General features: G+C 43.4%; 1 protein-coding gene and 1 long non-coding RNA gene across 4 annotated transcripts; one reads left to right on the top strand and one right to left on the bottom strand.

The window, feature by feature from the left end:
* Positions 1–840: 840 nt before the first annotated feature.
* On the bottom strand, positions 841–13,419 carry FH (fumarate hydratase). Of its 3 annotated transcripts, none has more exons than XM_083709529.1 (10): positions 13,240–13,419; positions 8,325–8,459; positions 7,139–7,249; positions 6,283–6,459; positions 5,525–5,707; positions 5,138–5,303; positions 4,274–4,477; positions 3,113–3,240; positions 2,117–2,270; positions 841–1,013 (listed from the first exon to the last, which is right to left on the bottom strand). In XM_083709529.1, the coding sequence occupies exons 1-10, from the start codon at positions 13,354–13,356 to the stop codon at positions 871–873; spliced, it is 1,518 nt and encodes a 505-aa protein (XP_083565655.1). In that variant the 5' UTR covers positions 13,357–13,419; the 3' UTR covers positions 841–870. The 3 variants fall into 3 exon arrangements, with proteins under 3 accessions (XP_083565655.1, XP_083565656.1, XP_083565657.1); XM_083709530.1 differs by lacking the exon at positions 13,240–13,419 and adding an exon at positions 9,536–10,954; XM_083709531.1 differs by lacking the exon at positions 13,240–13,419 and adding an exon at positions 8,608–8,783.
* Positions 1,020–8,320, top strand: LOC310830300. Its single transcript, XR_014557559.1, has 2 exons — positions 1,020–2,055; positions 7,992–8,320. It is a non-coding gene; the product is annotated as an uncharacterized lncRNA (long non-coding RNA).
* Positions 13,420–16,734: the final 3,315 nt, after the last annotated feature.

Raw genomic sequence — 16,734 nt, 5'->3', positions numbered from 1 at the left:
CAGAATCAAGCAGTTTGTATGCTGTCACAATGCTGCAGTGAAGCTTTGCAGATATTCAGAGCGGCCCTTGCCCCCTGCTTTGTACTGTGCTGTTCTTCTCCCAGTATTGTATTCCCTACCACCACCACCACCGTCTTCCAAGAGATCACTCTTTCTCCCCCACCGTGATGGAGTAATTGTCCTGCAGATGAGTGACAAAAGGACAGGTTGGCTAATCACTGTCTTGCAGCAAACATGAAATACAATGCAGGTTTCTAGTGCGCCTTTACATTGTTAAACATAGTTATCTCTCTTGATTGTACAAGTTCAGCAACAAACCTGGAGAAGGAGGAGGCAGCTCTTCTGAGTTCTATGCAGATGAAGTTCATTTATAACAATGATGTAGGATAAGAGCCTTCTCTGTGGTGGTGCCCCATTTGTGGAATGCCCTCCCTTTATGGGTTCATCAGGCACCAACACTTGTTTCAGGATAAAGCAAAGCTATACAGTGTTGGTGCCTGTCTAAAGGTAGGGGACACCATTCAGCTTTTTAAGGAGTGTCTGTTTTAACCTCCACTGCGCTTAACTGCATCTGTGTGCTGGTGCTTATGAATGTGTATATTTTTAGTAAAGACATGTTGACTTTAAGCATGTTATTGATTTTATGAATACAAACAGCCCTATAAATTCAACTTCGCAATAATTTGGGGGCCGTTTTAAAAACACTGCTGTCTGTAAACAAGATGCATTTTCATCAGGATATTTGAAGTACATACAAAGTTATATATCCACCATAGAAGGCCCCACCACTTCAGAGACAAAATGCAACAGGTTTCATAACAGAAACTGATGATAAAATTGTTTATTTTGTTTGTACTACATTTGTCACAGTTACTTAGGACCCAACATATCTTCTGGCTTTACCCACTGATCAAATTGTTCTGATGTTAGAAATCCGAGCTTGATAGCAGTTTCTTTTAGTGTCGACCCTTCTTTATGTGCCGTTTTGGCAATCTTTGCCGCCTTGTCATAGCCTAATGTAAAAGTCAGTCAGTCAGTTCCATTTATTATGTTTAATGAACAGCCTTTACACACATAATGTAAAAGGAGAAGTCATAGGAGATAATTTTTAGGTCAATGAGAAACCAAACGACGAAGTCACCTGCTTTCTAAACTTAACAGTAACTGCTACTACAGTGGTACCTCTGGTTACAACCTTAATTTGTTCTGGAGGTCCATTCTTATCCTGAAACTGTTCTTAACATGAGGCGCCATTAGTGAAAGTGCGCCTCCCACTGCACATGCGCCTCCAGCATGCAATTTCCACTTGCATCCCAGGGCAAAGTTTGCATCCAGGAGCAACTACTTCCGGGTTAGTGCAGCTCATAAGGTGACACGTGCACAACCAGAAGCGTTCGTATCCAGAGGTACCACTGTACTATGTGTCCTTGGGAGCATGTGGATGCTGCTCATGAAAATGACAATGACAATGAAACCTGTAGTGTAATGACATCTACACTGCACACTGAATCCCTAGTGGAAGAGGAGAGAGCCTGAGACAGCGTTGCTATTTCAGTGACAGCCCTTTATCTATCTATCTATCAATACATTCATTTGGGCCTCAACTCCAAAGAAGATTGTCTCTGAGCAGTCAACATCACACTGTATATTAAAGTTGCAGCTACTTCTAAGCAAGAATAGCTGTCATAGCTCAGCAGTGGAGCATCAGCTTCATACAGGTTCAGTCAGCCACTGCCAGTGAGGGTAGCCCATTACTGAACTAGATGGACTGAAGGTCTGACTAGCTATATGGCAGCTTCTCATGTTCCAGGCCAGCACACTGTTATGTTCCTCTCCTTTTTTGCAATCAGTATCTGGGTGTTAGATTAGAATTCAAATAGTGAAACAGTTGGTTATTTAAAGCTCTGGGAAGTTTGGCACAATTAATGCTCTTCCCCCTTTCATTACATTTCTATGTGTAGTCTTTACATTTCCCACTGGACCATAACCTACCCTCCTTCCGTTACAGATGTACCAAGGCCAGCATTCCAGGTCTCTGGAAATCTGCTCAAGCAGGTAACTAGATTCATTTTAAGCACTTCACATGAGTCAAGACTGGCATGTGTTAGACACTTACCTATGTGGGGATTAAGGGCAGTCACCAGCATGAGCGACTCACTCATGAGTTTGTTGATCCTCTCTGTGTTGGCTTGTATTCCAATCACGCAATTGTCAGTGAAAGAAACAGAGGCATCTCCTAAGAGTCGTGCAGAGTGTAGCACATTTTTAATCTAAATGAAATATTAAAATACAATTAAAAATCACAGGTGCTGATTTAGAAGACTAGCTGCTATACAACATTTTCACTTTCTGTTCAATAAAAGTCAAGACGGCAATATTTAACCCTTTTAACACAACTGGATATAGAATCTCAATAGCTCATATTTTAAGAAACCTAAAGTAAAGCAACTGGTTTGTGGGGTTTTTTTTGACAAGGACTGCAGAATTGCAGTTTGACAAAATAATAACCAAGTTTAAAATTTTTATGTCCGTAAGTTTTTTGGAACAACACTAGCTCCCAGATCCACAGAGTTGGAAGGGGTTAGGATTGCATGGAAGTGTCCCTCCCATAGCACAGCCATTAGTGCAGAAATCCCCCCCCCCACCACCACCTGTGGAAAGCTCAGTGGGCATGTGCCAATAGGGATTCCCTCTGGCAGTAGCTAGCATTAGGTTCCAACATGGGAAGTTCTGGGGATGTGGCAGGGGAGGCCTTGAATTCACTGGATCTAAGACTTGCTCAACAGGAAAGACCCCCTTTCCTCATCCATAGCCTGCGGTCATTTCCACCCATCCACACACTAGAACCAAAGAAGATTGGGAGGGGAGGAAGTCAACAATGCAGGCATGGGGATCCCATGGAAGTAGCCAAACATTTCTTTTAAATGGTAAGATAAGGCTTTCAGGCTAGCCACTCCTGTAATGCAATGCTAGGGCCCAAAATTAAAATGAGCTCGTGCATAAGATACGACTCCAGCAAAACTCAATTATCCACTCATTACAGTTACGAAGCCCCTCTAACCATGCACTAAAATATGACATCTACGTCATGTAATTAGAACTTCAAACGTACAATCATGGGTTTAAAGACGTTCAGCTCAAAGTGGCCACAGCTGCCTCCTACTGTAACAGCAACATGATTCCCCATCACCTGAGCTGCCACCATGGTCATGGCCTCACACTGAGTAGGATTCACTTTTCCTGTAAAAAGCAGGGAGGGAGAGAAGAGAAGGAAAAGACCTCAAATTAGTATCTCTCCAACTTTTAAAAAACCATTCATTTCTTCTCTTAAAGGGAACTCTTACAAATGAGCTACTAAAGTATTATTTAAAAGATTTAGTACCAAAAAAACCCCAACTCTGGATGTGATCATACAGAACCTGGGGCACATTTATGTAGATAATTGAACACTGAAGATTCTACTGAAAGCAAATAAGCTCCAAATGGCATAGTTTCAAAGACAGATCTAATTACAGCAATAATTTGAGAAAACCAATTACCGTAAGATACAATACTGTGTGCCTGCCAAATGTAAATCAGTCCTCACTTGAATTCACTAAAAATACAAGAAATTTATGCAACATGCAAGTTACGTTAGCAGTCTGCAGCTAAAATAAATTGTTCAAAAATACAAGCCTGATACGGTTCTAAATGTTGGAACATCTGCCAGAATTATTGAAGACAGAATATTATCATCTACTACTCATGAGGGAGGGAGAAAGGTTGTTTTTCTGCTGCTCCAGAGAAGCGGACACGGAGCAATGGATCCAAACTACAAGAAAGAAGATTCCACCTAAACATTAGGAAGAACTTCCTGACAGTAAGAGCTGTTCGACAGTGGGATTTGCTGCCAAGGAGTGTGGTGGAGTCTCCTTCTTTGGAGGTCTTTAAGCAGAGGCTTGACAACCATATGTCAGGAGTGCTCTGATGGTGTTTCCTGCTTGGCAGGGGGTTGGACTCGATGGCCCTTGTGGTCTCTTCCAACTCTATGATTCTATGATTCTATGAATAATCTGTTACCACAGTTTTTCCAAATGATCTTGATATATAATTTTTTGTGTCAGTACAGACTGCTCCACCCCGTTTCCATAAACTGGCAGCAAAAAACAGTACTGCTTACATATATATTTGAAGGCAAAAACTGAAAAATATGTAAAGTTGTACGTTAAAATGTATGGTCAAAGATGCTAGCTCATTATTTATTAACACAAAATTAACAAAAACCACATTGTACCTGGCATAATACTGCTTCCAGGTTCATTTTCAGGCAAGATTAGCTCCCCCAAACCAGATCGAGGTCCAGAACCCAGGAAACGGATGTCATTAGCTATCTTCATCAGGCTGCAAGCCACGGTATTCATTGCCCCACTCAGTTCAACCAGGGCATCATGAGCAGCAAGGGCTTCAAATTTGTTTGGAGCAGTAATGAAGGGCAAGTCTAATGAAAGAATGATATATATATATATACATGAGCATCCCATCCATCGACTCTTGCATTTGATGCACATACTGATAGCTCAAGTACTCTTAAAAAACAAAAACATTTTATATCGACCGTTCACTTTATAATCAGCTCTGGGCAGATATCTATAAACAAAGTTAGGTACTCTTATCTCCAAGGGCTCCCAGGCTAATAATTAATGGGTAAAAGAAAACAATTCATTAAATACAAAATATCGAATTACCTATATTAAATCTAATGCTGGAAACCGGGGTATTAAGAAGGTATTGCTACAATTAGACCATTACCCTCCAGTGCTTCAGATCCCAATGCTCCTATGTCCTCCCCCAGTAGTTAAAACTCTTTGGATGGTCCATTTGAAGAATATAGTTCAAGCTTTATCTGTTCATAACCTTGTTGATGCAGGAAATAGCAGGCTGATAAATCCAGTCACCAGCTGCCTTTGGTACAGCAGAACTCCAATGTACAATGAAGCTTAGGTAGATGAAACACGGAGAGAAGGGGCTACAGAATATAGCACTGCTTTTTCTTTCTAGAAAAGGCAGTTACTGTCCCATTTCTTTTGCTTTGTTGTTTCCTCTGACAATTATATTTCAATTCTCTAAGAGGCTATCAGAAGTTCATGTCCTCCCTTACTTGTAAGTGCAGCCACCTTAGCAGCCACCTTCTCAGCGAAACCAATTCTTGTATTCAGTCCTGTGCCAACAGCAGTGCCACCCGCTGCCAGCTCATAGACCCTTGGCATGGCTGATTTGATCCTAGTGATTCCATATTTGACTTGTTGCACGTAAGCACTGAATTCCTTCAAAGGAGAAAAAAAAGAGGGATAGACAAACAAGATCATATTATTGTCCAGATTATTCTCATTCCATGTGAGAATTTAACATAAATGAGCCACTTATCACTAGTCAAAGATATGCCTTTTGACTGGAAACAAAGTTAATGTTTGGAATGAGTCCCCCCCCACTTGCCTTCCAAGAGAAAAATAGAACTTTCATACAATATGTCAAAATGTTTTTTTACCTGCCCAAGGGTAAGGGGAACTGCATCCTGTGTATGAGTACGCCCAATTTTAATAATTTTGGAAAATTCTTTTGATTTGGCATCAAGGGCATCCTGAAGCTTCTGCAGCCCCGGCAACAGCACTTCATGAACTTCTTGTGCAGCAGCAATGTGCATTGCTGTTGGAAACGTGTCATTTGAGCTCTGAGAAGATGCAAACACAAGATGCTTGTTATCTGAACATCTCTTTTACTATTTATCTGTTCCTAGACTGCTCAATGTAGGAAAACACTCGAAAGCATGTAAAAAGGACACATCCTCCTATTTATGATGCCACAACCAGTAGCAAAATCAGGAACACAAGTCATAAGAGTCCCAAGCTTGACACAGTATAGGTCAATTAATGGAAAGAAATTCCATATAGGTAAAAAGGGGATGATTTTATGTATACACAGTATGTGACATTCGGATGCAGCAATCAATTAGTGATTCCCTTATCACTGTTTATATGCAGCAACACAAAGAGCAATTCAGCATCCCAAGCAAATAATCATCTGATAAGTTTTAAAGATCAGATGCCGCATTTCATAGTTTATTTTTGTTCAAGAATGTTTTGGTAGCTGGCAGCATGCCAACAACTGAAGTGATATTTCCCCCCTTTGAAACACCTTGCACCTAAACAAACAAAACCTATTTGATAAATAAATATTTTCACTTTTTAGTAGATAATATGTAATGTAAACACACAGCAAGAGTATTTGGAAGGAGCACATAGTGACCTGGCTTTTATTAACATGGTCGTTCGGATGCACTGGGTCCTTGCTCCCCAGTTTACCTCCCAGTATCTCAATGGCTCTATTACTGATGACTTCATTAACATTCATGTTCGTCTGTGTTCCAGATCCAGTTTGCCACACCACTAGAGGAAAATGATCGTTCAATTTACCTTCAGATACCTACAAAAATACATTTATCATTGTTACACATTGTTTTACAGTGCCATCAATTTATATGAAACACTACTGAACTACTAAATGAGATAACATTGAACAGACACTAAATAACCTTTAAAGCTCTAGGTTTAAAATCCATATTGTACACTTAAAACATTCAGTTTCTGTGATGAGGTGTGTTTACACCACACTACATGCTTCTTCCTCAAAGGAGTCATGCAAACCTTATATCATCACATACCTCTGCAAAATATCTTTAATAAAGCAGGATGAGAAGAATGATCCAATCTAGATAGGTTTTTCTGCTGTGTTAACTGTTTCAGACTAATTTTAGCATAAGCAAAGTACTAGTCAAAAAAATATTCAAACACTACCACAAAGAAGGTTTACACGAAACAATGATACTGGAAGGAGCCTGACAAGAGTTTTTTAACTAGTTACGAAGCTGTTTCAAAGAGCCTGCCTCACTCTTTGCCACTTTGCATAGTGTCTGTGACAAGTATCATGCAACTGACATTGGGCAGCACCGAACATTCTGACCAATGCAAAAGGATCATGGGAATATTATTTGCATCTCAGGCTGATGAAGGTATTATCATTTTGAGAAGACATGAAATATCTGCAAAGAATTCAGTACATCAATCCTGGTTCAATTATGCAGAGCTGTATATTAAAATATTACCTCATCTGCTGCCTTCACAATGGCATTGGCAATCTTTGGCTCCAGGCCATAATCCTGATTTACTTCAGCAGCTGCTCGCTTTAGGATACCAAAAGCTCTTATTACTTGGACCTAAGATTTTAAAAAAATAAGAATGGTGATATTGTACATGCATATAAAATAGAGGAAGCCATTTTAATTGCATTATTTCCTTCTAAACAAGCCCAATTGATACAGCCAGGCATTCTTATCACTTCCCACATTGTACTCTATTGATAGGACCAAAAATTGTTGCAGTTATATGTGAATCAAAAAAACAATATTAACCAGTAAGAAAACATACTAGGGCAACACATTCCCCCATCAGTCTCAACTTTCAAAATAGAAGATTTTATACTGCATGAGACACCAAGCTTGCTTTTAGAGCACTGGCAAGAAACAGGATTGACAGTTCACAGATAATTATGACAGCTGGCCAGGGTATACCACCTGTCAATCATCTTGATACCATGATCATGTCAGGTGCTTCCCCTTGTGCTTACAGTAGCGATGCAAGTGCAGATCCGAGAGAGCTTCCTGAGAGCACCGATAACCTGTTGAGTGCTTACAGTGTGGAGAGCCAGTGTGGTGCAGTGTTTAAGAGCGGTAGACTTGTAATCTGGTAAACCGGGTTCGCATCCCTGCTCTTCCACATGCAGCTGCTTGGTGACCTTGGGCCAGTCACACTTCTCTGAAGTCTCTCAGCCTCACTCACCTCACAGAGTGTTTGTTGTAGGGGAGGAAGGGAAAGGAGATTGTTAGCCGCTTTGAGACTCCTTAGGGTAGTGATAAAGCGGGACATCAAAACCAAACTCCTCCTCTTCTCTTCTTACAGGAAGCCCACAGGGATCAGGCGTGCTATGAAGTTCTCAGTGGTGAACTTCATAGTGTAGCCAGTAGCAACCAGCTTCCTGAAAGGGCCAATCGGCTGGTCGGCACTGACAGCAAGTCTCCTTTGCCAAGCAACAATTGGAAGCACTTTAAGGCACCTAATTCTACCTTGACAGCGGTATTTTTACCTGCCCCACTCCTGATGTCACATATAATGTTAGGTGTGGGGCAGGAGAGAATTGTTAGGGGGAAATGGCCTCACCAGCCAAGTTGGGACCCATGCCAGAGACTCTCCCACGCCTGTTGTAGAGAATTAATTCAACTTTGAATTACTCACTGGCATCCGTTCGGTTGCTCCACCAATCTTAAAATTCATTGTGGATCTCACAGTCTGTGCACCGTAATACTTGTCATTTGGAACTTTGAGTTCACCAAAGGTATCATATTCTATTCTAAATGAGTCCTGACTGGCCTGAGGAAGGAAAAAAAATCAAGAGTTAAAATGAAGAGACCGCTCTCCTAGTAACAATAGAAACACTTAAATGTTAGCACAGAATGCCAGAAAGTTACTGTTTTTAAAAGTATCTTATCAGAAAAGGCACCAGGGTCATAATACATACCATGGTTCAAATTCTGTGGATCAATGGGCAGAAGCAGAACCAAAAAGAAAACTTCTGCTGCTAGGAGCCGGAGTTCTGTGATCAAACTAATTCCCTGAGCCCAATAGGGAAGTATTTAGATGTAAAATCCAAAAGCACACCCCCCCCAGCTGCATGGGAATCTGATTTTGAAACTGATGGGAGGTTCAGAAGTAGTTGGTGATTATATCATGGGTTCAAAGGGGGTGGGGAGTCAGCAATTATCCTAGGACAGAAGAGCAAGGGCCTCGCATAAACAATTCTATGGATCCTAGCCAGGTAATGGAAGAGTTCACCGTTACAACATTTTATTTCTGCCAAAAAATATGTCTAGTAATGTGATTCTGCTTGAACAATAATTGAGCAGTAAAAGAAGACAGCCTTGAAAGTGGGGCACATTTTTCTTTCAGTCTTCAGAAATATATATTTTTTAATTTAATGATATGCAGGCCACATCTGCTCTAATTTAAAGCAGTATCATATCACTTTAACCCTTCATGGCTTTCCCCCAAATAATTCTGATTCCTGAGAAATGTACTTTGTTAAGTGTGCAGAGAGATAGATAAAATCTTTATTTGCGTCAGCCACAAACCATAGCAAAGGAATCAAATACAGTAAGATACAGATATAGCTGGATGGCTGGCTATACAAAATATGTTCTGAAAATTTACAACTGTACAAATGAAAGAGTTAAAAACTGTCCTTGACCACAAATAAAACATGAACAGAGAGCTGTTAGGAGAGCACTATTCCCTACACAGAGCTACAACTCAATCTTTCTTCCCAGGGATCTGTGTTACTTAATAAGGTTTGCATCTTTTCCGCTGTCTAGACATCCTGCTCCACTCTAGTCATTTTAGTTAGGCAGGATAGGAAAGCTCAAGCAAAGCATGTGATCAACAACACATACCCAGAAATCCTGTCCACTTTTCTCAGGCTGAACAAGTCGAAAGCATGACAAGGAGAGAAATTCCATAGAGATGTCCAAAATTCAGCTGGATCCACCAGTCTTTGGGATGGACCATTCTGATCAGGTTATCTCAAGTAGTACACACTTTCACAGGAACAACTCATCATGCATATAGGTTTGTAGAATTGTTTTACCTCTCAGCCACAGATTTTACTATGAAGTTCTTACAATTTGCTGTTCTCAAACTCAGATAACAATACCAAACAGACATGTTTCTCCATTGTGCCTTTTTGCCAAGATACAGTTCAGAGGTCAAACAACTTAACCATATTTGTACTTTTGCCTTTTAAATATTAACTGTTATGACGTAAAAGATTGCATCACAAATTACATGAGATTAGCAAGGTTTATTGGAAAATGCAATTGTTGTAAGCTTAGCTTTCAAATACAGTGGTACCTCGGGTTACATACGCTTCAGGTTACAGACTCCGCTAACCCAGAAATAGTACCTCAGGATGAGAACAGAAATTGTACTCCGGCAGCACGGCAGCAGCAGAAGGCCCCATTAGCTAAAGTGGTGCTTCAGGTTAAGTACAGTTTCACGTTAAGAACGGACCTCCGGAACGAATTAAGTACTTAACCCGAGGTACCACTGTAATTAAATTAGCAGGATTTTGAATCATTATTTTTTGGGAAATAATATTTTTTTCTCACTGCTCTACAATAAAAACATCAATCAATATTGGACTAGTATCAGATAGTGAGAAATAGACCTCTTACTGCAAACAGAGTTATCTCTGGCTCATTTATGATATATAGCTTAGCTTTAAAGAAACAGAATAGTAGTGACAGAATACTCATCATATAGGTTCAATATATTAAGCCATAGTAAATGTGTCATAGCATATATTTAGTGATATATCTTCAACACTGCTATAAAGTCACACAGTTTTAAGGCACATTTCTAAATGCGATATTGTTATTTCAGAAACCTTGGGGAAATGTCACACTATTGCTAAGTCATGGGAATGTGTGTTGGGGTGGAGGAGAGACATCAAGAAAAGGGAAGAGACACAAGCCACAGACTTCTCCAGAGTGATTGTGTCAGAGGTTGGAGAATTATTTTCAAAAGACTCCATTTCCTACAACCAAGTTAATGTAAAGGGATTTTTAAAATAGCATCTTAAGTAGCCTATTTAGCTTAGCTCAGAATGTTGTGCTGTAATGAGTTTCTAACTCTCCCTCAGAAAATAATGTTCAATAAACGTCAAGAACTAGTGTGACCTGTCACTCAGTCTCTGGAACAACTGCTGCATTTGTTATTGTTATTGTTACATGTTATTGCTGGACAGTTATCAGGAAGTGCTCACCTACAACTGTATGCATGCACAGCCTAAACAAATAGCCAAAAAGAATTAAATGCTGATGAACTGATGAAAACAGTTATTTCATTTGACAGTTGGCTTGGAGCAACAGTGGCCAAGAAGCCAAATCTAGCCTTATCAGTCCCCAGTGATGTAGTGTAGAAAACCTTGTGTGTGGGGGGGGGGGGGAGAATCAATTTTCAGAAATACATCACTTCAAAAATTAATTCATAACACAATGAATGGATACAACCCCATTCAAACTGGGCAGTTTCAAAGCTGTAGTTAACTTCTTTAGATTATTATAAAAAAATTGAATGCACTGCTCTGCTTAAAAGCAGAATGTTAAATTTTCTATGCTTCATTTTCTTAAAATTCATTCCACGTATGGTATTCTCATCTTAAAACATAAGTATTAAATAAATACAACTGTACTTTACTAAATTGGTTTTTAATAAAATATTTCAGTTTGCATGGCGTACCAGAATATTAATATACAGTAGTGAACTTTTCCTAGTTCTACCACCTAAGGGGCTGACCCTACTTCACATTAAGTTGCTCAGAGGCAATTATAACATTACTATTAACACAGAAGGTGACCAGAAGAAACCCCCACAAATAGGGAGGAGGGGAGGAAAATCAGAGCTTCTGTATCTTTTTAAGGGGTACAGAATACCCTGCTTTTTAAGGGAGCCCATACCCCTACTGCATTCCCGGCCAGAATAATGTCACGGTTCACTTGGGTGAACCACCAGCCTTGGGGCCAAGGGACAATAGAGGTTTGTGCCTGGAAGAACTTCCCAGCAGGGGAAGGACCAGCAGCCCCAAAGCAGCAGGTGCAGGAGCAGCCGACCTGCCTGCAACCGCCAGCATGGCTAAAGGTTGAGGGTGATGGACGCTTTGGTCCAGCAAACACCAGAAATATTCTTGTAGTAGTGGGATGAAGTGAGACTTGAAGCAGGTCACACTCATGCAGCCCAATCCCACTCACATTCCCTAAGAAACAAAGGTTACAAATACAGTGGTACCTTGGGTTAAGAACTTAATTCGTTCTGGAGGTCTGTTCTTAACCTGGAAATCTTCTTAACACCACTTTAGCTAATAGGGCCTCCTGCTGCTGTGCAATTTCTGTTCTCATCCTGAAGCAAAGTTCTTAACCCGAGGTACTATTTCTAGGTTAGCAGAGTCTGTAAACCGAAGCGTATGTAACCCGAGGTACCACGTAACGTAGTTTTGTGTTTTTATGCTATGAACCTTGGATGTTTAACAGCCACCACCACCACAGGCCCTTAAAAACAAGGTACTTTTATATTCATCTTTACTTGGGGGCAAGCCTCCCTCTTCCTAAGGGGGCGGGTTCCCAATTCAGAGTGCTTGGCATCCTAAGGAGGGGAGCAGCGCTGGATTTGGGACGCTGCTGGCGGTTCCCACGCACAGGGCGGCAAAGGGGCGCAAAACAACAACACTGAACAGATCCGCTTGAAAAAGCAGCTGTACCAAAATGAAGTGCGTTTCCGAGCACAATTCAAAGTGTTGGTGCTGACCTTTAAAGCCCTAAACGGCCTCGGTCCAGTATACCTGAAGGAGTGTCTCCACCCCCATCATTCTGCCCGGACGCTGAGGTCCAGCGCCGAGGGCCTTCTGGCGGTTCCCTCATTGCGAGAAGCAAAGCTACAGGGAACCAGGCAGAGGGCCTTCTCGGTGGTGGCGCCCGCCCTGTGGAACGCCCTCCCAGCAGATGTTAAAGAGATAAACAACTACCTGACATTCAGAAGACATCTGAAGGCAGCCCTGTTCTGGGAAGTTTTTAATATGTGACATTTTAGTGTATCTTTCATCTTTGTTGGAAGCCGCCCAGAGTGGCTGGGGAAACCCAGCCAGATGGGTGGGGTAAAAATAATAAATTATTATTATAAGTGAAAATGAGGAATATTTGAGGGAGGGGCCGTCAAATGTTGTCCTCGCCGAAGACGCCACATGAACAAAGCATATGGACCCGGGGGCGGACCCGGGTTTGAATCCCGCCCGGCCTCCCTCACCGGGTTGTTGTTGTTGTGGGGGCTAAATGCCGCCCGCCCCCCTGGAGCTCCTGGGAGGGAGAAAAGCTCGTGAAGGGAATGCGAAAGCGGGTAATGATAAAAGCCATGGAGGTTTCAAAATTTATATATGTGGAGAGAGAGAAACCTGAGGCGGGAAGGGGCCTGATCCTCCGCCGCTTTTTCCCTCAGCCGCGCAGGAGGTGCCTGTCCCGCCAAAGGCCGGCAAAGGTCACCTCTCGGCGCCCTTGCGCCCGCCTCCCTCCTCCCTCCCTCTCCGCGGAGCGCGCGCCCAGCGGCTCACCATCCTGCGTGGCTGCGGGTGGCGGCTGCAGGTCGGCGGGCCCCTCTGGCGCGCGTGGACGGCGGCGCCCCTGGCGCAAGTCAGGCTGCGCTGGAGGGAGCGGAGCGAGCGGTACATGGCGGAGGCTGCGGAGGGAGGCGCCGCGGGAGGAAGGAGGGGGGAGGGAGGGGAAGGACGGAGTGGGCCGAGTTGCAGCCAATGGAGTGGAAGGGAAGGAGGGTTTCGCCCGCCCCCATGCTACCTGCGAGAGCCAATCAAGGAAACGGAGCAGGGCTTTAAAAAAAAAAAAGCAAAAGGGGCGGACTCGACGAGGACAGCCAATGAAACAGCGGCTTGGCGATGCGCCAACTGCAATGAGCACGCGCGGGAGCGATTCTCGCGGCTTTTCTGCTGCGCTCCCTCCTGTCACAAATTCCCTGGTGGTCTAGTGCTTAGGATTCGGCGCCCTCACCGCTGCGACCCGGGTTCGATTCCCGATCAGGGAACACTTCTTTGGGATGCTGGTGGCGCTGTGGTCTAAAGCTGTTTTTGAACTACAATTCCCATCATCCCTGACCACTGGTCTTGCTAGCTAGGGATGATGGGAGTTGTAGTCCAAAAACAGCTGGAGGCCCAAGGTTGGGAAACACTGGTATAAACCACTGAGCCTCTTGGGCTTGCCGATCAGAAGGATGGCGGCTCGAATGTGTGCATGAGGGGTGTGAGCTTTGGTTCTTCTGCCCAGCTTTTGCCAGCCTAGCAGTTCAAAAGCACACCAGCGCAAGTAGATAAATAGATGTACCACTGTGGCGGGAAGGTAAACAGTGTTTCTGTGCACCCTGGTTTCTCTCAAGGTGTTTGTTGCACCAGAAGTCCTGCTGGCCACATGACCCAGAAAGCAGTCTGTGGACAAATGCCGTCTCCCTCAGCCTGAAACGAGATGAGCGTCATAACCCCATAGTTGCCTTTGACTGGACTTAGCCGTCCAGGGGTCCTTTACCTTTACCAATTCCTGCCACCTGTTGCAAAAACGGTGGTCCTCCCTGTGTATCGTTATATTTGAATTTGAAGGGAAGGCCATCATTTAGTTTAGGCCCCCCCCTTCCGTTTATGGTTTTCTTGCTTCCTATATTACTATTGCTCCCAGTTCTCTTCTGTAACTAAAGGGGGGAAAGCTTCTAGATGCAGAAGCTGTTTCACAACTGCTTGTTAAATCCCATTGGGTTCCCCGGGGAAGATAAAGCCGCCCTGAGACCTCCAGAAATTCAATAAATAATAAATTCAATAAACAACAATAATAAAGCAACTAACAAATTAATTAAATAATAACTTGTAGTTGGGTTCAGATCCCAACATGGCAGAAAATAGTAAAAAGGTATTTTAACTTGTTCACTATGCCTAAAGTTAATCAACTACCTTACCCCATGTGCCCACTTTGATTGGCAGAACTGGCACTGCTGCAGGTGCCACAGAACACCAGTTCTGCATTTGCAGCACCTGCACTTTGGAACTCCCTGCCTATTGAAATCCAGCACTGTACACTTCACTGTACACTTTTTGGCACCTGCAAGTCTACACAGATGCTTGAGGTGTAGTTTAATGTTTTAGTAATTTTAGCTTTTTGTATGTTTTAATGTATTGTTTTTTTCTTGATTTATCTTTTTGTAAAGTCATTTGAGGTTGTTGTTTTTTACAATCAAGTGGTGTATAAATTTTATGAAATAAAAAATAAAAATAAAGGCTGTTGTATAAGCAACCATCAGTGCAATCATTTGCCTGTTTGAGCAGGAAATCACAATTGAGTTCAACAGGGTTTATGCCCAGGTAAATGACTACAAATTTGCAGCCCTGTTCTTATGGGAGTCTGCTGCCTCTTCCCATATTTCATCTTACGGCAGAGACCAACACAGGTTTTAATTCCATTTTATTTTTATTTGCTCCACTGGTTGCTTTTCAGAGCCAAGCTCTCAAACCAATATCCAGAAAGAAATGAAACAACAGAACCCCAGGCAGGGTATGAAGCACAGAGTAAATACAGACAAGAAGTAGGTGCATGAGAGATACTGAATTGGATCACCAAAACTATCTTAAGGAAGGGCAGTGGTAAAAATAATTTTAAGGACTTACTGAATGCCAGAATAGAAGGGGCCAAGCAATGTTAACTGGAAGAGTGTTCAACAACTGGAACCTAACAGATCTTATCGACCAGGAGGGAGAAGGGACTGAAACGGCCAGTCAGTCCCTTCTCCCTCCTTGGAGAAAAGCCCCCAAGAGCAGCACGCTCTTTAAAGGCTGCGCAGCTCCTGCGGGCTTTTCTATGAGGTGGGGGAATTCCCCAACCTCGTAGAAAAGCCAGCAGAAACCGCACAGCCCCTTTGAAGAGCGCGCAGCTTTTGCCTGCTTTTGCGGGAGGTGGGGGAATTCCCCCATCTCCCACAAAAGCCCACAGGAGGGAGAAGGGACGGACTCGGCCAGTCAGTCCCTTCTCCCTCCTTAGGGAAAAGCCCCCAAGAGTGGCACGCTCTTTAAAGGCTGTGCGGCTCCTGCGGGCTTTTCGACCCAGCTTGTGAGGCTGGTGATGGGGGGAAGCGCTGCTTTCCCCCACCACCAGCCTCAAAGCCGGGTCGGAGAGTAGCGGGAAGGCGTTGCACGCCTTCCCGCTGCCCCCCGATCCTCTGGGGCTGGCGATGGGGGGAAGCGCTGCTTTCCCCCACCGCAAGCCTCAAAGAGAAGACTCTTCTGGTTTCAGCAAAAGCAACGCGAAGCCTCTGGAGTGCAGGCTTCCTATGCTTCGCATTGCTATCGCCGAAGCCAAGGAGCCTGCATCCGCCCCATAGGACGCACACACATTTCCCCTTCATTTTTGGAGGGGGAAAAGTGTGTGCTATAGGGTGAAAAATATGGTAGATAGCTTTCCGCAGGATTAGGGTTGGGAACAGTAAATGTTCATTAGGCTTAACTGTTTACGCTATTCTTATATGGGCCTGTGAGAATGCTGGGAGGCCTCTTTCATACTACTAGTTCTTATACAAAAAGAGAAGGGGAGTCAGGCTGAGCCCTGACCAAAGGCCTGGCTGAACAACTCCGTCTTACAGGCCCTACGGAAAGATGTCAAATCCCACAGGGCCCTGATCTCTTGTGGCAGAGCGTTCCACTAGGCCGGGCCAGCCTAATCTCTCAGGGGAGAGATTAGTATCTCCAAGCTGTTGTTATTTGCAGACTGTAAGGTCCTCCGTGGGTGCATATCAGGAGAGGCAGTCCCGTAGGTACGAGGGTCCTAGGCCATATAGGGCTGTAAAGGTTAAAACTAGCACCTTAAACCAGATCCTGTACTCCACTGGGAGCCAGTGAAGCTGGTATAACACTGAATGAATGTGATCCCGCAGTGAAGACCCCATAAGGAGTCTTGCTACGGCATTCTGCACCCGCTGGAGTTTCTGGGTCAGCTTCAAGGAGCGAATTACAATAATCAAGCCTGGAGGTGACCATCGCATGGATCACAGTGGCGAGATCAGG

The sequence above is a fragment of the Podarcis gaigeae genome, assembly GCF_964106915.1.
Source record: "Podarcis gaigeae genome assembly, chromosome: 13".
In the NCBI taxonomy this organism is placed as follows: Eukaryota; Metazoa; Chordata; class Lepidosauria; order Squamata; family Lacertidae; genus Podarcis; species Podarcis gaigeae.
Note: the sequence above shows the minus strand (reverse complement) of the source record. Positions and strands in the feature narration are given on the sequence as shown.